Source organism: Pyrus communis, chromosome 5 (assembly GCF_041283825.1).
Source record: "Pyrus communis isolate YQ-2024b chromosome 5, ASM4128382v1, whole genome shotgun sequence".
NCBI classification, from domain to species: Eukaryota; Viridiplantae; Streptophyta; class Magnoliopsida; order Rosales; family Rosaceae; genus Pyrus; species Pyrus communis.
In genome coordinates this window covers 7,869,474-7,891,718 of record NC_142569.1, presented here as the reverse complement: position 1 = coordinate 7,891,718, position 22,245 = coordinate 7,869,474, and the positions used below count along the sequence as shown (strand labels likewise).

Here is a 22,245-nt window from a genome sequence, read left to right as displayed (position 1 = left end):
TAAGATGCCCCTTAGCCCCATCCCCTTCTTTTTGTCTTGGTTTTAAGTTCTACTTGAAGGTGCTTCTGTTCAGGGTTCAGATTTATTGGCTCTTCTCCGGTGTTGCAATTTTGGTGGCAAAAATTGGTTGGGACTTTTTCATTGTTGCAGGTTGATTTGTTTTGCACTACGATCCCTTCGTCGAGTTCAACGCGGAGTTGGTTTTCTTCTGTTGACTACCAGTGTCTGGCGAGGTGGTGGCGCGGTGGAGGTCGGGCCGTGCGGGTTGTGGATTAGGGTTTTTTTATTTTCTGCATTTTTGCTAGGTTGCCTTCGGCTATCCCCACTTCTTGGGCTAATTTGATGTACTTGTACTGAGCATTCTTCTTTCAATGAAATTTCTTGCTTTGTTTTCGACAAAAAAAAAGTGTGATGGTTTTATTACCACTAGCAATCAGTAACACGCTTTACGTGTGCAATTAAGTTTCTTTTTTATTTTACTGCAACTTATTATGAGTAAGAATGACAATTGAAAAAGAAAAAGAAAAAGAAAATAGAAAAAAAGAAAAAAGAAAAGAAAAAGAGACTGATCCGTGCTGCTCTCTCTTCTCCATCTTCCCACATTCTTTCGCACTGTACCAAACAACGGCGGACCACCGAATCGCTACCGGTGGCGCCATGGTTCCAACTGATGTCGGAATTTAAAATCATTTTAACTGTAAAATTAAAAGAAATACAATATGGAAACCCCAAGCCACCTCCCCCACCTTCACACCCCCCCCCCCCCTTTCCCAAACTCGTTCATCCCCACTTCTCATCACCCCAATAACTCGTTTAGATGTGCTTTTAAAATTATTGAAAACGCTTTTGGTGAAAATATTTTAAAACCAATCATTAGTAAAAATACAAGTAAATCTTGAAAAAGCACGTAAGGTGCTTCTTGCAAAAAAAAAACACTTTAAGTGTTTTTGAAACATTTTTTCTAAAAGCGTTTTGAGTCATTTTAAAAGCACATCCAAACGAGCTACTCACCAAATCCCCAACCCCAATCACTTATAGTTTGACAAAAAAACAAAAAATCACTTCAATTGCCTATGCCAATTTTTTATAACCAAAAGTTGAGATGAAATCACTTTAAAAGCACATAGTTTATGATAATTAGAACCAAAAGTTGAGATGAAAGTACTAATATAACCAAAAGTTGAGATGAAAGTACATAGTTTATAACCAAAAAATCACTTTAAAAGCACATAGTTTATGATAATTATAATAAAAAATTGAGATGAAAGTACTAATATACCCTGAAAATAAGGTTTCCAGAAGGTCCAAAAAGACAACGGGGCTTCAAACTCAAAACCAAGTTCATACTAGTCTCAAAGTTCCAGTCTCATCAAACCCAACAAAAACCCATAGATATTAAAAATTTAAAATGTGAAATCCTGTTCCCGGAATTTTACTAATGATTATGTATCTCGTTATTTAAATTCGTATTTCACGTTTACGTTATCTTTATCAGTTAATTTTAATTCCGTTAATTTTAGGAATTAAATTGAATAGTTATCGGGTTTGAATTTTCGTAATTAATCTTTAAAATTCGTTGACCTTTCGAGGTCACAATTAATGTTTTTGAATAAATCTCGAAACCACGAGCGCATAAGCAAACCGTTTGTGAATCCGGATTATAACAATATAATTACAAACATTTGAAGTTGTTTTACTAAACTGTAGATTTGAAATTAATCAAACTCCCACTTTGTGGGAAGGGGGCCCAATCAGGAGAAGATAGTGGAAGGCAAGGGACCAATCATATAAAGGATAGAGAGAACCAATCAGAAAAAAGGAGGAAGTGTGAGGCCAATCAGAAAGAAGGAAAGGAGGGGAAAGGAGAGACCCGAAATGGGTCATTTTGACCCGCAAACCACCATTTTTGACCCGGCCTTGTCTCCTTCATCCGACTTCTGTTTTAGGTGATCTTGGTGTCCATGAAAAGCTCTTGACGAGTCCTACATCCTTGTAGTGTTATATTTCCAATTTTTCTTTTCCATTTTTCTAGGTCAAAGCCACAAAGTGCCGAGGGTTTTTCGGCGAGTTTTCTCATGTTATGGTGATTCCGACAACGATTACTGTCGATCACCACCACCAATAGCCTCCCCTCAACCCCTGGAGCAAGACCCAAGCATTGGATGAGGCGTTGGAGTTCGTTTTGGCGATGAATCAAGGAACACCCATTTCTAGGTTTTCTAGCGCGTTCGAGGGAAATTGGAGCTTTTCCCGGCCAAATTGGGCTTAGTCACAGTTATGAAACTTGCTCCACTCATCAAGATATACATTTATGTGATATTTGGTAATTTTTGAAAATAGTTAAATTATCTGGAGAGTCGGGGCGACTGGCCGCCACATGCGGCGGCACGTGGGCCGAGACCTCACCTACCCTTTCTAGGCTAAATTCGATATGCGGAATCCATCTGTGACATCCAATTGACGAAATTCGGTCGTTTGAACCTAGTTCCATTAAGGTCCGCCACTTGAATAGTGTAGCAAATGATGATCCGACTGTTAAATCATTACCAAACTTTAATGCATTATAGTACATAATATTTGAGGACCATAGGAATTAACGGATTGGGAATCCGACGTACAAATCTTCCCAAATTGGATTTCTAAGTTTTTAATACCAAACTTTGGTAGCAACCTAATTCTAGCAATTGGCGGAAATTCGACCGTTGGATTGTTCCGAAATTTTAGAATATTGTTCTAGAAGATAAATGAGACCCTTGGGGAGTTATGGATCGGAAATCCATGGACGTATGTTCTAGATTGACTTGTATAGGGTTAGGGACTCCACCGTTGACAGAGACTTGACTTTTGGTCAATATGCTACGAATTGATCTTAAATATTAAAAACACTATTACTAGAGACTGTGGGGTTTAGTGCGCCTATATTGGTTAGTGAGTTATCCCAGATAGTATATATATCTGTTTACGTGAATGGGATGTCATATTGCGTTATGTGTGTGTTTATTTATCTTCTTAATAATATGAATGATATGTATGTTAACTGTTATGACAATGTGATCCTAGAATCCTTACTCTTGCTCATTTCCATAAGGTTAGTCTAGAACACTAGATTCGAGTGAATGGGAATTACCCACAATAGATCTTGTGAATATAAATTAGATTTGCCATGTTATTACTCATAATCCTTGTAGGGAATTATGTAGAGTTCTTTAATTAAAATCGTGAAATGATATGCTATGTCACTTATTGATTAACATAGTTAAATGTTAATCTTGTGCTTCGTGATTCTTGATATGTTACAAGCTAGCGATTGAGCTATCATGTTGAGAGCAAAGTGATTGGTATGATGTGGTGAAATGTGATTATAATAATTAGCCATCGATCTATTATTACGAAGGGTGATTTGACTTGTGTATTGGAAATGTTTGTGACATGTGATTTGAAATGCATATTGAATTATTTGTGAAATGTGAGTGACTTTAATATATGTGATATACGTGATTACCCTGTTTTCGTAACTATTATCCTGTGTGGATATGAGATGGTTTTATAATTATGTTTCCTATAAAATTGTTAATTTTTATATTTAGCCATCGATGTAGTTTTATGAAGTGGGATTTGACGTGCATATTGGAAATATGGTTTGTTTTGTTTGATTGGCTTGATGTGATGAAATGTGAAGGCTAATAGTGGACCGTTAACCCTTTGTTTCACCCCTCGTTTCATTATTTCATTTCTCGTTTCGTTGAGCCTTTGTAACTTGAGTAACTTGATCCATGTCTTGTTTCATTGAGTGGTTGTTATGCATTGTACTCCGTGATTCGGTTGAGTGATGGTTTGGAATTGTATCCACATGGATTCCGTTGAGTGATGGTTCAGAATCCCTTATACTCCGCGATTCCGTTGAGTGATGGTCCGGAATCGTATCCACATGGATTCCGTTGAGTGATGGTTCGAAATCGTATCCACATGGATTTCGTTGATTGATGGTCCGAAATCCCTTTTACTTCGCGATTTCATTAAGTGATGGTCTGGAATCATATCCTGGTTTGGATTTCATTATGTGGTCTAAAATCGCATCATGTGACATCTTGGTTCCTTGGATTTGATTTTAGCTTCAGAGATGTAGGCTTTGGCCGAACTATGTCACTCTAACCCTGCATTTTCGGTCTATGATATGTGTTATTGATTGATGTGATAGTGGAATGATGTTGGTTGTGATTGTTGTCATTATGATTAGATTTGTTAACCGATGTGGCTAGAGAATAACTTTGTGCTTCATTGACTGTTCTTTGAGATGTTGCATACTATGAATTGCGGTACTATGTGAAACATAGTGATTTATATGATGTATGAATTAGAAAGCATATGTGTGAGAATGGCTTAACTGCGTGCATGATAAGGTGATAATTATTGTTTGGTGCAAGGTTGATGTGTAGTGTGGTACTCTATGATTTCTGCTAGAAGTATTTTAGGGAAAGCTTAGAGTTTGACGAAAGGTGAACTACGAATGACTTGATCCCTATTTAGGGTACATAGGCAGTCTAGTCTAACAAGGAGGTTAGATGCAACCATAAAGTATACAAAAATTACTACGCGATTCGGATCTTGAGTGGTGTATGTCCATATTCTAGAGGCAGGGTATGTTAGATGTACGAATATTTGGTGATGTCACGTGTCGATCCTGGACGTACGTCATCGGGATGTGACATAAAAAGTACTACAAAAAAAATCCGCAAATGATGATTTCTATCATGGATCGTAAGGTCCAACCATTGCAAAAAACACAGCAATCCGTGGCAGCTGTGGAGCAAATCGTGGGCTCTGATTTTAGGAACAAGAGGCTTCTACAAGAAGCCCTGACCAACTCCTCCTACTTTATATCGCTATCATACGAGCGCCTGAAGCGCCATAACAGCCAGTGAGATACTATAAACAAATGAAAGCTTAAGAGTTGGAAATTTTACAAATTTACAAACCTTGGCTTTTAATTGGCCTCGAGCACGAATGAGTCTTCGGAAGGATCATAACCCAACTACCATTTCAATCCCAGAACACCATTAATTAAACAAAATGCAGTCAGATTTTGGGGAAAATTCAAGAGAGAGGGTACCTGCGGTGGTTTGGGGATGAAATGGCATCATTGTTGGTTGAAGAGGAAATTATAGGCAAGAAGGTGCTACTGTTACTACTGCAACTTGTCCTTGTGTTTGATGAATAAAAAGAAGGAAGTTTTAACGAAACACACATGATACTATTCACTTTTAACGTTAAAGATATTTTTACTCTAAAAAGTCACTCATGATATTATTCACTTACAACATCTTTTTGTCATTTTGATTAAAACTCAAAGTTTTCAAGCCATTTTCATTATTTTTCCTTAAAAAGAAAGAAGCTTGTGTCTCCATTGCAGTGCGAGTGCAGAGCAACGCAACGACAACACTTGGCATGAAAAGAAAAGCTCGAGACATCGCAGACCCATATGATTAAATAGGGTATATTAGTACCTTCACATTAATTTTTGGTTATAATTATCATAATTTTGAAATTGTGGTTATAATTCTATATAGGGTTCAAATTTTGGTTAAGAAAATTTTATTTGAACCCATCTAACATTTTTCTACACACAACTTGCTCTATTCACCCATATTATTTTTTTTATTAAAGAATTAATATCTCTTTAAACCTAAATTTATTACCTAAACTACCCTCTCAAACCCAATTCAAAATGTAAAAGTATCTTTACACCCTTTTTTTTTATTTTTTTTTATTTTTTATAAAATAACATCTCTAATTGATTTTTTTTTTCTTTCAAAGAGGTATCCTTTGCCCCTTTATAATTGCATATGCGGTATAGGACTAGCATTTCAATGGCTGTTTTTTTTTCTTTCTGCTACCACAACCCATCCATGGACTTGGGATCCAAGAGATCATTCCATAGACTTGAATTTGCCAAGAGAATGTTATGCAGTCTCCAGTTAAGTCCTTTTTAAATCGAGCATTGTCATGTACTTTTTAAGAAACTTTGAAGTGACATAGGGTTGAATGTTTTGCTGCTATGTTAATAAACAAATAAACACATTGGTGCTATTTCGAATAAAAAGGTGCAAGACATGCCACCCACTAGTTCGTGGTTAAGGTTGAACAATCTTTATTTGCACCAAGACTTAAGTTTTATGTCTTTGCAATACTAATCAAAAGTCCTTGCATTGGTGTTTTGGGGGGCATATAGATGGCAAAGAAAAACAAATACAATATAATATAAAAAGTATGAAATTTAATCTAAAGAAGAAGCAAACAAACAAAATATCCATAAATTGAGTCATACCTTAGTTGGAAAATTAAAAACTTCAAAATCACCATCTATCAATAGAAAAGCTTGTTTTTCTCTATCAGAGCTATTGTGGTTTTAGTCGGAATGAACGTAGGATAAACAAAGGGTGATGCTAGAGTTTAATTATAGTATGTGGTTCTATTGATAAATTTGATTTTTATTATTAATTTCATTTTGTACTGAATAGTAATTATGCAATAGGGTAAAATAGTCAATTAACATTTAAAATTTAAGTTAGGTGTAGAAAGAGGTTAAATGGCTTTAAATAAAATTTCCCTTTTGGTTATTTATACAAATTTCCCGTGTGCCAATGCAGGATGTCACTTTTTGATAATGTCCGGGAAATGCTCGTACCGGACCCCAAGAAAGAATTCGTCAAATGAATTGCTCGTAGATAATAGAGAAGCAATAATGCCGACTCTCAACTAGTCAAAGTCCTTTTCTTTTCTCTTAAACAAATGATATTATCTACACTAAGAGGTGGGAGAGTGGGCTAAACCTCATAATGAGCTAACAATAATATGATTGAAATTTGCATTTGGCGAGAATTGAATTGAAGACCTCGAACTTACCAGTGTAAAAGAATACCACTAGACCGTAGTACTAAGTGACAGTCAAAGTATTTCTTGACTTTGATATATCTATTTTTTTGTCCTTTTATCATTGTTCTAAAAAGCGCCGCCTAAGGCTGGTTAGGGCCTGTTTAAACGCTAAGTGGTTGACCACCGTCACGATTAATCACTAGATATTTAAAAACTAAAAAAGACGTCTAGACATGCCTAAATGCCTAGGTGTTCGTCAAAATTCTAAGCGCCTAGGTGTTTGTCAAAATTCTAAGCGCCTAGGTGTTTGTCAAAATTCCAATGAACATGGTGAAGATTGTAATTTAAATTGCAAGACCGCTGTGCGATGGGGTTGTCACGGTCGTTGCATAGTCATTCCTCAATGGGAAATACAAGACATTTTCTACGAATTTTTCATGATTGACAAGTAGAAATTGGGATGGCCAACGGGCAAAACATAGTGGGTTTGGCCTACTGAGCATAATAACCAAATTTTATGGAGGTCGGCAAGTTAAAATCAATATTTGAATTAATTACCCGCCAGATTCCAAGTGTTCAATCCATTTTCCATGTTTGCCACTTGCAAGTCTACTGAATTTGATTAGCAAATAGGGATTGAAATAGATAAGACCATGTAATATTTTGGCATTAAAGTCTTTAGTGGGTTGGTGGGTTTCTCAAAGATGAAAGAGAAAGGAGTTAATAAGGCCAGATTTGGATTATAATACATCTTATCTATGCTTTTAACCGACTTTTAACGGAAATCTTCTTTATGGGGTAAGTTTGCTAACGGTCTTGACCACAAAGATTTAATTCCTAATTTCTTTTTTTCTACATGTGTCACTATGCAAGTAATCAATGATCATGGGATGATTAATCCAATTTGGCCTAAAATAAATGCATAATATACCTTCGTGTTTTAATGGCTCGTTTGATAACCATTTTTATTTTTCAAAGTGTTTTGACGTTGATTGCCAACAAAGAAATAATATTAAGATTTTATTTATTCAGTACCAATGTTGTATATTCCAGTATGTTTTCATGCTTCTTTCACAGCACAACAAGAATATTAATTTTTTGAGAAATGAAAGGGCATGACTATGATTTTCAATATAGGACATAGTTAAATTATTACATCACAACATATATATATATATATATATATATATATATATATATATATATGTATTAGGTTAGTGTTGAAGCATCTGATAATAAATAGTTAAACAAATTCTGTTAAGGTTGTTTAATTAAAACAATCCTAAACCTTAAATCGTAAACCTACTTGATTTAAAGGAACTTTAGCGAAAATCTCATGGTACTGTTCACTTTAACGAAAAACCACATTTTTACACTAAAAAGTCAATTATGGTACTATTCACTTTACCCTTTATTTTGTCCTTATCGTTAAAATTCAAAGTTTTCAAACTATTTTCATTAATTTTCCTTTGATTTAATGACATAATTAAACATGATGCCAGGTGTAACTTTCTTTTTAATTCAATAGGACTCCTGCTGAGGTTTTTTTTTTGTCAAAATAAAAAACAAATGAACATGAATCTCTTCTGGTTGTTGTATTAGGTCGAAACCCTTGCAAAACAAACAATAGTATATATACTCCATTCATAATTTATTGATAACTTATTACATACAATACTGTTAAAATGCACTGGTAACTTATTACATACATATTACTCAAGTACTTTGATTTCAAAAAGTACTATTTACTGCTATAATCAAAAGTTCCTTTAAAAACGACGGAGTACTTTCCCTGCAATTGCTAACTTTGTCTTATCCTTGATGGTATCAAACCATCGAAAATAAGCATACCTCCATGACTTCTTCAAAACCAATGTGCCACAAACGCTCCAAAAGCCTACGATAAAGCCAAGTACCAAGCTAACAAAGAACCACAACTCATCATGTCCATCTTCATTGTCATTGTCTTTTGGATCCTTGGCAGTAGGATTGCCATCTTCTGAGCACGCAGTAGAAAGAGGAAACCCGCAAAGTAACGGGTTGCCCTCGTAAATGGATGAATCGATCAGTGTTTGGAGCTGGTTGCCCAAAGGAATTCTGCCACTCAATTTGTTATACGATACATTCATGTAAGACAAGAAGGTCAAGGATGAAAGACTTTGAGGAATCTGTCCCGAAAGTTGGTTGAGTGAGAGATCAAGATTTTCGAGCTGCACCAAATTTCCTATCTCCAAGGGGATGTCTCCGCTTAATTGATTCATCGATAAGTTCAAGTTGTGCAGCAGAACGAGGCTGCATATTTCTTCAGGGATTTCACCTTCAAGGCTGTTCGCTGAAAGATCAATGCTTTTTACATACATCAGAGATGTGTTATACTGGAGTTCTCTTCCTTTCATCACTCCTGTTTGTTGAGCGTACTCCAGATATATATTATAAGCACTGTAATGAGCAACTTTCAGAGCAGTGAGATTATTCAAGCACTTGGGAATAGTCCCTGTAAAGCTGTTGAGAGCAAGGTCTAAGATGTGGAGGTTCTCGAGATTGCACAACTGTTGAGGGATATGTCCACTTAGAAAATTTGACCTCATTCTTAGGATTGACACGAACGGCACGTTCAATCCTATCCATGAAGGTATTTTCCCAGTAAATTTATTGTCCCCAAGATCAATATTCCTCAAACAAGTGCAATTTTCCAAGGAATTAGGAATTTCACCTTCGAGATTATTGTTGTTCATCTTCAACATGTAAAGAGAACCCAAGGCACCCATTGAACTTGGAAGCTTGCCTGACAGATTGTTGTATGCAGCATCTAAAATCATTATGTCAGTCAATAAACTCCATTCTTGTGGGAATTCTCCAGATAACTGATTGCTTCTCAGAGAAAGGAGTAACAAGTTTTTCAAGTTGCCAATGGAGGGCGGAATGGTACCGTTCAAATGATTTTCTGCAAGATAGAGTGATTCCAATTTGGGAAACTTTTGGTCCAAATTCAATGGGATTGGCCCTGAAAATGAATTGGTTTCCAGCTTAAATTTAACCACATTGTCGCCTGACCAAAGTGGTAATGGCCCATGAAATTGGTTGTGACTCAAGTCGAAAATCACCGCATTCGGGAATTTCAATTGGAGTGGAAGTTTTCCATGGATTTGATTGTGAGATAAATCCAAGTACTGAACACGGGAAGATATCTTCAAGAACCAGTCCTCGGGTATGGAATCTGAGATTTCAGTACCATGAAGTTTGACAAAAAGGAGTTCAGTTTGAGACTGAAGCCATACCCCAAAGGCAGGACCTACTTTACAGTAGCCAATGTTAATTTTGTGAAGCATGAAAGGAGGAACCCAATCATAAGACACTTTAAAAGTGAGGGGAATAGGTAGAATTGGCTTTGGCTCTACTCTGCCTAATGCAAGGTATTTTAATCTTGTGAGATTTATGAAATGAGATTCAGTTAAAAAGCCTTCCCATGGGTTGAACGATAGATCGAGGTGAACTAGTTGAGAGAGTTGCCCTAAACTTTCAGGAATAGACCCATTCATATTATTATCGTAGAGGGTAAGAAACTTCAAATTGTGTAGCATCCCTAAAGAGGCAGGCAATTTGCTTTGCAACATATTCGAAGACAAATCTAGTAACTCTAAAACACTATTGGGACAACTTGATAAACCACCCAAAAGCTCTTGAATCCCCCCATCAAATTGGTTCTGTGCAAGATTTAAGATCTTTAGAGTGCAAAAACTCCCAATAAGTTTCGGAATTTGACTCTCGAGGCTATTGAAAGATAAGTCAAGGTGTTCAAGTGATTTGAAGCTTTCAAATTCACTTGGCAAGGGACCACTCAAAGAATTTCCACTTAAATCAAGTTTTCTGAGGTTAGTTAGATTGAAAAACCATTCAGGAAACGGAAACTTCAAATCGTTGTATGACACATCAAGGATCAAAAGTGATGCAAGGCTAAAATTTGCTGGTGAAAGTGGTGGAAGGCCTTGAATTTGGCATGATGACAAGTGCAACTCTACTAGGAAAGGTAGCATGTTGACAACATTTAGCCAACTTACCCTGATGTCACTGAGGTCCAGTCCTTTGAGATTGAGGTGCTTTAATGAAGAGAGACGAGAAAGCCAATTCAAGTTTTCGGAAGGGAGTTCAAGCAAAGAGTCGTCAGATTCTTGGCTGAGGTCAAGATAGTTCAAGTTTGACAAATTACCAAGATGAGGTGGAATCTCTCCTCCAAATGAAGCAGATGAGAGATTGAGATACCTCAAACTTTTAATCTGACCAAAGAATTCGGGAATGGAAATCCCCCGAAAATCATTCTGGCTTAGGTCTAGGTGATTCAAATGTTTCAAGCTAAGCAAAGAAGGATTTATCTTACCACCCAAAGAAGAGTACTCCATCTCGTCCCACTCTCCATCAAAAGCAGAAAGTGTATACGTGTACGCATTCCGGAGATTCATCATTTCAACACGACCTGTGCCGTTGTTGCATGAAATTCCCTTCCACTGACAGCAATCAAGTCCAACCCACGAAGAAAACCTCCTGGAAGGATCAGTAACACCTTCTTTGAAGGCGAGAAGCGCACGTCTCTCTTCATTGACGCATGAATTCACACAAGTGTGTAGATATGAAGAGGCCAAAAACAAGAGGAGCAAATAGTGAGCTATTTTGAGGTGATAAGAAGTGTTGAGTAAGTAAGTTGCAAAGCTAACCATCGTTGTACAAACTTCTCTTTGCTTTGGTGGAGATAGCTTCTGAAGTTCTGAGCACAATAGTTGAATTTATAATTCAGCTCATGCCTCCTAAATTCCAAATTTCATGAGTGCTCTAAGTTTTGGTCACCAGAGTCTTTGATTGGGATGTTTTCCACTTATTTCAACCTCCAATTCTCCGCACTAAGTGTTGGATGGTTCAAAGGCATTGTTCCAATATTAATTTTTTTTGAAAACAAATTGCCGACACTGACAGTATACTTCTTCCAAAATATCACCAAAGTCATGATGTTTGCTTTCTATGTGAGAACTTGTACTCGAATACTTAAAGGAAAATTCAAGAAAATATGGAAAACCATGATTTATTTAGTAGCCTGCAAGTACATTACACAAACATGATAGGGTTAATTGGTTTAGTATTGTTGCGTAAACCATCGAGTTATTAACTTATAAAATAAGTTTAAAAGTAACTGATCATACAAAATTAAGTTAATTAAAAGGAAAACTAATGAAAAGGGTTTGAAAACTTTGAGTTTTAACGATAAGGACAAAATAAAAGGTAAAGTGAATAGTATCGATATTGACTTTTTAGTGTAAAAATATGGTTTTTCGTTAAAGTGAACAGTAACATGAGCTTTTCGTTAAAGTTCCCTTAATTAAATCATCTGAGTAACGTTGATCTATCTTCTAAACTCATAAGTTATGGATTTTATGGAACAGCAAGTCCAACTATCAGCTCTAGAAGTCGAATACCAGGGATAGCCGATGGTTTGATGCCCCCTCACTCACTATTCATCAGGCAAGTGTTAGTGAGACTTGGAATGTGCATATCAAAATCCTCTCTAGTACATTTGGAAGATATGTACTCAAAGGAAATGCCCAGCGAGGTCGATGTGCAGTTAACTGAACTGAGCGTGCCATGAAGATTATGTCACTAACAAACACAAAAGTCCCGCCACAGTTAGATTCCGTCACCGCACTTATTAAATTTTAATCACATCATTGGCATTCAAGCAGTGGGCTTTCTCAATTCTAACTGGATGGCCATCATCTAACATGCTTGCATAAGCATAGGGAACAGTTGTAAATGCAGTAAGATCATCGGGGCAAGAAGACTGGTTATTGGCTATAATTATCTGCTTGCTTTCTTCCATCATAGAATTAGGCATACAGTACCCCTTTCTTCTATTGACTGTCCCAAAGCCTGGGACATCTAGGGAATGGTTATAAAACCAACCAAAGATGATGTTCAGGAAGCTTAATTATTCCTACACTAAAACTTTCTCTCTTCCTCCGCAGGACGAGTTTCACGATTGCCATCCCAGCCGTAATAGTGTAGTCACTGAGGGACGCGCGAGTTTGGAAGATAATAAACTTGAAACCATTCGAACAAACCAAAATTTGATACTAATCATGAACTTATTTTAAAACTATGCATGAACTTATTTTAAAACTAATCATGAACTTATTTTAAAACTAATCATGAACTTATTTTACTAATGATCATACATGAGCCATGGTTTAAAACTATGCATGAACTTATTTTAATACTAATCATGAACTTATATGAAACACTGAACAAACTTTTAATTAAATATGATGAATGCACCATTTAATAATTAGACGAGTCCATATTTGGTGTCATACGCTTCCACTGCGCAATAACTCATTCTCGAGTTTTGTTTGGTTTTCCTCAATCTTTCGGATGTCCAACTAACATTTTCCACTCATCCAATTTAACACCAATAAATTTGAAGAACTTGAAAATTTCCAAGAAACAAAACAATACAAAGAACTTTTGATTTTCCACATTCTTATAAACCATGCACGCACCAATATTTTTCCCTTAATAACAATTACCTTGAGATAATGCTTCTGAATCACTTCATACTCATAATTTGGGATTGAGTAGAAATAATTCAAACCATATTGAAAAATTCTATTCAATGGTTTCCTTCTCATACCTTGAACAATGAAATCTTCCCAAAAAGTATCATGAATTCAGGCTTTGCGTCATTATATAGCTATTCCTGGAACTCTTCAACCATTGTTATCACATCTTCACTACCATTATAATAATTAAAAACTGACAAAGACTGGAAAACTTCTTGACCAACGTCATCAATTGTACGCTCGTCATCACCATCATCATGGACAAAATTATATCGATATATACCACAACAAATTTCACAAGCACCACTTGGTCAAAGGTCAAACTTTGGAGGAAGATTAAGATATAGAAATTTGTCACTAGAAAAAAGATTCTCATCGAATCCATCATTAATTCTCTGTTTCATGACAGGGATCATCATGTTCTAGAGGTTCATAGCGCTCAAGACGACATTGGAGCTCCTACACTTGCCTCCTTAGGTTGTCCATTACAATGTCACGCATATCTCTCTCACGTTGTGGTGAGTCCGGGCGAGCTTGTTGGCCTCCACGATGCCCACACCTCCCAACCATGATCGAATAAAGCTCTGACAACCAATTTGACACCGGATAATGGAGATCAAAGAGAAACCACAAGTGAACACTCAAAGATAAACAACTCGCCACTCTAAGGAATCTACCAAAGAGACAAGTGTTTAAAGATATGAAGAAAACACTATTCACTAAACCAAGTTTAAAAGTAATTCTCAATTTCTGAATGACTTGGTTTTAAATGGTTGAGGCATGGAATAACCTTCCATGAATAGGTTACCCTTATTAATGATCATACATAATCATAACTTAAAACTATGTATGAACTTATTTAATACTAATCATGAACTTAAATGAAAACATTAAACAAACTATTAATTAAATATGATGAATGCACCATCTAATCATTTGACGAGGCTAGATTCGGTGTCATAGAGAGACAGCATTCCAGTGTTTGTACAATAGTGCAGTGCACGTACATTTGTAAATTCTAACGCAGGGAAGAATAAAAATTAAAAAAAAAAATAAAAGCATTTTGTTATTTGTGCAAGTGTTTACAAGTATCTAAGAAATCCCAGAGGCACAAAGTTCCACTAGAGATCAAGACATGATACTGTCAATAATCAAACCGTCATTGACAATAATTTCATGATTTTCAACCCTGATTGCATAAAATCCCTCGATGCATGATTTCACGGCGCTTGGAATTCTGCCACCCAAACACAGCTTAGTAGTAATCTGCATATAGGAAGTTATCAAAAACAGAAAGAGCAAACAGTGAACAGTGAACAGTGGAAGTGGACAGTGGACAGCATCTAATCCATTGTACAAATATTTCTTTGCAGCAGATGGCTACTCAATCAAAGTAAAATTATAGGAGGCAGCAACGAGCTCAAAAAAAAGGTATTGAAGTTAATGGTGCCCAGAAATTCCAAGCCCTCAACACATTTTCTTGACTCTGATTGCCAAAGCAAGTATGCTATACCCCCACAAATGTAGATGAATTGATTAAATTTTCTTGACTTTGGGAGTTTGGATTATTGATTGTATACATAAACAATTGCGTATTCTTGGACTAAACTATCCATTGTACCAAGATTTATTAATTTGTCATGCTACTGTAGTAGTGTTAGAGCCACAGGTCAGATTTTCATTGCAAGGTATGAATAATTTTCTTAATATGCAATTAATTTTATAATTAGTTAAGCCGTATGCGTGTGGAAGAAAAGGATAAACAAAACTAATTAAGATGAAACTGGGGTAGCATAGTGATAAGTTTCTAATTAGTTAAGCCGTATGCGCGAAATTAGCCGGTAATTACATGATAGACTCATATGTAATACTAGTCAAATACGAACAATAAACAAGTCGAGTTAGTGCACAGTAGGCCACAGTAGAATTACCATCGACAAAACAAGTCATATTTTTCAAGCACATGGGAATGGTCCCAGAAAAGTTGTTGCGACCAAGATATAGGATACGAAGGAGGGAAGATAGCACAATTGCTAGGGAAGATGTCCGCTTAAAAAGTTGGATCGCAATCTTAGCATAGACAAGTCTGCTATGTTTGATATCTTTCGTCCTGTTTTTCGTTTCGCTGATGTTTCTTTGGCTTTCTATTCGCGGGTTTAGGCCTCATACCCCCTTGTATTCTTCTATTTTTGTGTTTCATTATTTAATAAATTTCATAGGGATGGGGGGTTATTCTATTGAGAAGTTAATCCTTTCTAATTGCTCTGTGCGCGAATAAAGTAGTCTACTTCGTAGTTATGGCTGTTCATGGGGTCTTGGTTCTTTCTTACCCCCTTGTGGCCTTGTGCACATTTAGAGAGTAAGATTGCTACTGTAGTCCATTACATGTACTTCGACTCGCCTAGTCCGTTATTTTCAACATATAGAAAGCAGTCAGCAAGTAAAAGCAATAATGTTGACACTCAACTAGTCAAAGTCTTTCTTTCCTTTGATATATCTATTTTTATTGTCCTTCAGTTGAAACTTGAAAGTTCCTCTCTCTAACTTTTATACGTCGGATCTTGAATAAAGGTTCAAAATGTGAATTTTCACATTGGCGTACGTCAAAATTCCACTGAACATGGTGGAGATTGTAATTTGCAAGTTCGCAACATGCAAGACCGCTGCCCGATGAGGTAGTCAAGTTCCTTATCACAAAGAGTCATTTCTCCTTATGTAAAAGTTCAATCCGATGGTAATTTCCAGGTTACAAAGAAAAATCAACTACGACCAAGGTTTTTACTTACTCAGTTGAAGTAATAATGGTAGGGTGCATGACTTTACTGGTTGTACATACTGATGATTTTGGTATGAATACATGTGTGGCTGGTCGAATCGTAATTGCCTTTAGGAGGACGTTCCATGATGCATTATTAGGTTTGGCATGGTAAAATACTTAAATTGATTGGCTACAATACTTACACATATTATTGCACATGAATATATAATTTTCTTTGCCAAAACAGCAATATTTACTCTGTTTATTTGCTGGTCTAACACAAATTGATTTTTTCTGTTTTATTTTTTATTTTTAGGGTAATTGAAAAACGTCCTGCCTAAAAAAAAAAAAATGGAAGCAAAAGATGGAAATAAAAAAAAAAGCTGGACGCCATGAGGAGACGCCTTACATTGCTCTTGGAAAAAGAGACACCAAGGCTAGCCGCCCAGCCATCAAGGCCGTCTAAGCACGTCCCAAGATGAGCCTTTTAAAACACTGTAAACAGGTTAAGTTAGTGTACATAAATAATTTTATTTTGACATGACAAATTTAGTTGAAACAAAAGTTGTTTCTGATGTTGAATATCTAATATTTGATTTTTATTTCAGGTTTCTATACGAGGAATTGTTAGAGGAACATTCATAATATGATAGAATTTCTTGATTTAATGATCAGCAAGTCCTTTATACATTACAACATTTTGATAAACAAATTTTCAAATATGTTTCTCAAAGAACAGACATTGTGCAGAGTTGCCAAAGAAATAATATTAGGATTTTATTTATTCCAGTACCAACGTTTTATATTCTAGTATTTCATTATTTTCATGCCTCTTTCACAGCACAGCAAGACTGTTAATTTTTTGAGAAAAGAAGGTGCATGACTATGATTTTCAATATAGGACCTAGCAAGAATATTATGACATGTTCAAGAGTTTTAACACAATTACAACTATAACAATTAAGTTAGAAGGTTAGTTAAATTATTACATCACAACATATATATATATATATTATTATTATTATTATTATTATTAGGTTAGTGTCGAAGCATCTGATACTGAATAGTTCAACAAACTCTGTTAAGTTTGTTTAATTAAAACAACCCTAAACCTTAAATCGTAAACCCACTTGATTTAATGACATAATTAAACATAATGCCAGGTGTAAATTTCTTCTTCATTTAATAAGACTCTCGCTGGGTTTTTTTCTTTTTCGTTTTTTTATTTTTTTTTATTTTTTTATTTTTTTATTTTTTTTGGTTTTCAAATTTAGAAAAACAAATGAAAGTGAATCTCTTTTGGCTGTTGTATTAGGTCGATATCCTTGCAAAACAAACATCAGGATATACACTTAATTCACAATTTACTGGTAACTTGTTATCTAGAAGAAACTCGACGTACTATTAAAACGTACTGGTAACTTATTACATACAATTTTTTTTAACTTATTACATTCAGATTACTCAAGTACTTTGATTTCAAAAACTACTTATATTTTATGCTATAATCAAAAGTTCTTTTGAAAATGACTAAGTACTTTCAAATGTGCCTTATCCTTGATGGCATCAAACCATCGAAAATAAGCATGCCTCCATGACTTCTTCAGAATCAATGTGCCACAAACGCCCCAAAAGCCTACGATAAAGCCAAGTACCAGGCTAATAAAGAACCACAACTCCTCATGTCCATCTTCATTGTCATTGTCTTTTGGATCCTTGGCAGTAGGATTGCCATCTTCTGAGCACGCAGTAGAAAGAGGAAACCCGCAAAGTAACGGGTTGCCCTCGTAAATGGATGAATCGATCAGTGTTTGGAGCTGGTTGCCCGAAGGAATTCTGCCACTCAAGTTGTTATATGATACATTCATGTAAGACAAGAAGGTCAAGGATGAAAGACTTTGAGGAATCTGTCCCGAAAGTTGGTTGAGTGAGAGATCAAGATTTTCTAGCTGCAACAAATTTCCAATCTCCAAGGGGATGCCTCCGCTTAATTGATTCATCGACAAGTTCAAGTTGTGCAGCAGAACGAGGCTGCTTAGTTCTTCAGGGATTTCACCTGCAAGGCTGTTCGCTGAAAGATCAATGCTTTTGACATACATAAGAGATGTGTTATACTGGAGTTCTCTTCCTTTCATCACTGTTGTTTGTTGATGGTACACCAGATATACATCATAAGCAGTACTGTAATAAGCAGCAACTTTCATAGCAGTGAGATTATTCAAGCACTTGGGAATAGTCCCAGAAAAGCTGTTGAGAGCAAGGTCTAAGATGTGGAGGTTCTCGAGATTGCACAACTGTTGTGGGATATGTCCACTTAGAAAATTCGACCTCAGTCTTAGGATTGACACAAACGGCACATTCAATCCTATCCATGAAGGTACTTTCCCAGTAAATTTATTGTCCCCAAGATCAATGTGCCTCAATGAAGTGCAATTTTCCAAGGAAAGAGGAATTTCACCTTCGAGATTATTGCTGTTCATCTTCAACGCCAAAAGAAAAACCAAGGCACCCATTGAACTAGGAAGCTTGCCTGAGAGATTGTTGTATGCAGCATCTAAAATCATTAAGTCAGGCAACAAACTTAATTCTTGTGGAAATTCTCCCGATAACTGATTGCTTCTCAGAGAAAGGAGTATCAAGTTTTTCATGTTGCCAATGGAGGGCGGAATGGTACCGTTAAAATGATTTTCTGCAAGACTGAGTGATTCCAATTTGGGAAACTTTTGGTCCAAATTCAATGGGATTGGCCCTGAAAATGAATTGGTTTCCAGCTTAAATTTAACCACATTGTCGCCTGACCAAAGTGGTAATGGACCACGAAGTTGGTTATGACTCAAATCCAAAATCAGTGCATTTGGGAATTTCAATTGGAGTGGAAGTTTTCCATGGATTTGGTTGTGAGATAAATCCAAGTACTGAGCTTGGGAAGATATCTTCAAGAACCAGTCCTCAGGTATGGAATCCGAGATATTAGTACCATGAAGTTTGACAAAAAGGAGTTCAGTTTGAGACTGAAGCCATACCCCAAATGCAGGATCTACTTTACAGTAGCCAATGTTAATTTTGTGAAGCATGAAAGGAGGAACCCAATCATAAGGCACTTTAAAAGTGAGGGGAATAGGTAGAATTGGGTTTGGATCGATTCTGCCTAATGCAAAGTATTTCAATCTTGGGAGGTTTATGAAATGGGCTTCAGTTAAAAAGCCTTCCCACGGGTTGAACGATAGATCGAGGTGAACTAGTTGAGAGAGTTGCCCTAAACTTTCAGGAATTGACCCATTCATATTATTATCGTAGAGGGTAAGAAACTTCAAATTATGTAGCATCCCTAAAGAGGCAGGCAATTGGCCTTGCAACATATTAGAAGACAAATCTAGTGACTCTAAAACACTATTGGGACAACTTGATAAACCACCCAAAAGCTCTTGAATCCCCCCATCAAATTGGTTCTGTGCAAGATTTAAGATCTTTAGATTGCAAAAACTCCCAACAAGTTTCGGAATTTGACTCTCGAGGCTATTGAAAGATAAGTCAAGGTGTTCAAGTGATTTGAAGCTTTCAAATTCACTTGGCAAGGGACCACTCAAAGAATTTCCGCTTAAATCAAGTTTTCTGAGGTTAGTCAGATTGAAAAACCATTCAGGAAACGGAAACTTCAAATCGTTGTATGACACATCAAGGATCAAAAGTGATGCAAGGCTAAAATTTGCTGGTGAAAGTGGTGGAAGGCTTTGAATTTGGCATGATGACAAGTGCAACTCTACTAGGAAAGGTAGCATGTTGACAACATTTAGCCAACTTACCCTGATGTCACTGAGGTCCAGTCCTTTGAGATTGAGGTGCTTTAATGAAGAGAGACGAGAAAGCCAATTCAAGTTTTCGGAAGGGAGTTCAAGCAAAGAGTCGTCAGATTCTTGGCTGAGGTCAAGATAGTTCAAGTTTGACAAATTACCAAGATGGGGTGGAATCTCTCCTCCAAATGAAGCAGATGAGAGATTGAGATACCTCAAACTTTTAATCTGACCAAAGAATTCGGGAATGGAAATCCCTCGAAAATCATTCCGGCTTAGGTCTAGGTGATTCAAATGTTTCAAGCTAAGTAAAGAAGGATTTATCTTACCAGCCAAAGAAGAGTACTCCATCTCGTCCCGCTCTCCATCAAAAGCAGAAAGCGTATACATATACGCATTCTGGAGATTCATCATTTCAACACGACCCGTGCCGTTGTTGCATGAAATTCCCTTCCATTGACAGCAGTCAAGTCCAACCCATGAAGAAAGCCTCCCGGAAGGATCAATAACATCTTCTTTGAAGGCGAGAAGCGCACGTCTCTCTTCATCGAGGCATGAGTTCACACTAGTGTGTAGATATGAAGAGGCCAAAAACAAGAGGAGCAAATAGTGAGTGATTTTGAGGTGATAAGAAGGGTTGAATAAGTAAGTTGCAATGCTAACCATTATTGTACAAATTTCTCGTTGCTTTGGTGGAGATAGCTTCTGAGCAAAATAATTGAATTTATAATTGAGATCATGCCTCCTATATTCCAAATTTTCAAAGTCTTCAACCCGTTTTAGTTGGAACGGGGCGTTTTGAAAAAACAAGAACAGTAGCAAAATTTGTCCGTGCGTGTATTTTCCACTCATGTTCCTGTTGAATTCCCTTCTTTGAATTTGATCGCTATATTCTTTGAATTTTCTCTTCTTTGAATTTGATCACTATATTCTTTGAATTTTCTCTTCTTTCCCTTGCCGTCTTCCACTTATTTGTACTTCCAACTTTCAAACTAAATGTTCATGGTTCAAAGGCATCGTTCCAATATTAAATTTATTTATTTAAACAAAATTACAAAGTCTTCTTCCAAAATATCACCAATAGTCATGATGTTTGCTTTCTATGTGAGAACTTGTATTCGAATAGAAAAATTCAACAAAATATGGGAAAAAAGAAACATGATTTTATTTAGTAGCCTACAAGTACAATACACGTACATGATAGTCATGGGTAAATACGTAGTATATGAATTTGGTAATTGGCACTTAGCTTGTCGATAGTATTTTAATCTTGAGAACTTGATAGTTGCCACTTGTGCACTTCGCCATATGGAATAAGGAATTGTGCTCCCAAGATTGTTATTGTTCATCTTTAATACAAGAAGTGAGCTTGGGACACCCCTTGAACTAGGGATGTTACCTGAGAGATTGTTGAATCCAACATCAACAATCAACATTAGGGCCCACACACTCCATTGTTGCATAAATTCTCCAAATAACTAATTATTTCTCCGAGAAAGGATTGACAAGTTTTGCAAGTTGCAAATGGAGGGTGGAATGTTGGCCCGAGCCCAATTAGATTAGGAATATATTATGTTTCCTAGTTTAATTATAGTTCCTTTAATATTACTTGTATTACAAGTTGTATCTTATATATTGCTTCCTAGAAGGAGAAGAATATAGAATGGAGAATTAAAACCCCAAACACAAACTTTATCTTGGTATTAGAGCAGGTTTCGGCCTATCTCTTCCTTTAAGCCCTCAGATTCATTCACTGTCGACTTGAGATTTAATTGTTAGTTGCCTAATAGCCATCTGCAACTAGCAACCATATTCAAGCCTAGGTTTCGAAGCAAGAAACCTTCACGTCTAATCCAGAAGAAAAAAAATTAAACAAAGCTTCCATGGTTGAATATGTTTCTTGCAAACCTTGCAAATCTCCATGCCAGCGGGATGGGCTGGCTGGGTCTAAAGCCCAAGGTGAAATAGGCCAGCGTGCAAAGAGCACATGCACGGATGCTGGACCAGGCGTTGATGTTGGCAGATTGGGCATAGGCCTACTTCACCAGCAAAAATTAACGAGGAATGGAACCCACACCTAAACAATTTGGGCCCACAACTCTTACTGTTGAATTTGATTGCTTCTTAAGAGCAATCTGATGATCCAGGTAACACATGCACTGTTTTAATTGCGTCTATTGATCTTGATACAAGTTGGATTATTGACTTCGGAGCCATTGAT

General features: G+C 36.4%; 2 protein-coding genes and 1 pseudogene across 2 annotated transcripts; all 3 read right to left on the bottom strand.

Moving 5' to 3' along the window:
• Positions 1-8,485: 8,485 nt before the first annotated feature.
• LOC137724671 (receptor-like protein EIX2) lies at positions 8,486-11,639 on the bottom strand. The gene has a single exon (XM_068463408.2). It carries the CDS (start codon positions 11,583-11,585, stop codon positions 8,643-8,645), a length of 2,943 nt encoding a protein of 980 aa, XP_068319509.2. The 5' UTR covers positions 11,586-11,639; the 3' UTR covers positions 8,486-8,642.
• A 6,102-nt stretch (positions 11,640-17,741) lies between these two features.
• On the bottom strand, positions 17,742-19,307 carry LOC137726200 (receptor-like protein EIX2). Its single transcript, XM_068465084.2, has one exon. It carries the CDS (start codon positions 19,305-19,307, stop codon positions 17,742-17,744), a length of 1,566 nt encoding a protein of 521 aa, XP_068321185.2.
• LOC148696671 (receptor-like protein EIX1) lies at positions 19,289-20,752 on the bottom strand (annotated as a pseudogene).
• Between the last annotated feature and the right edge of the window lie 1,493 nt (positions 20,753-22,245).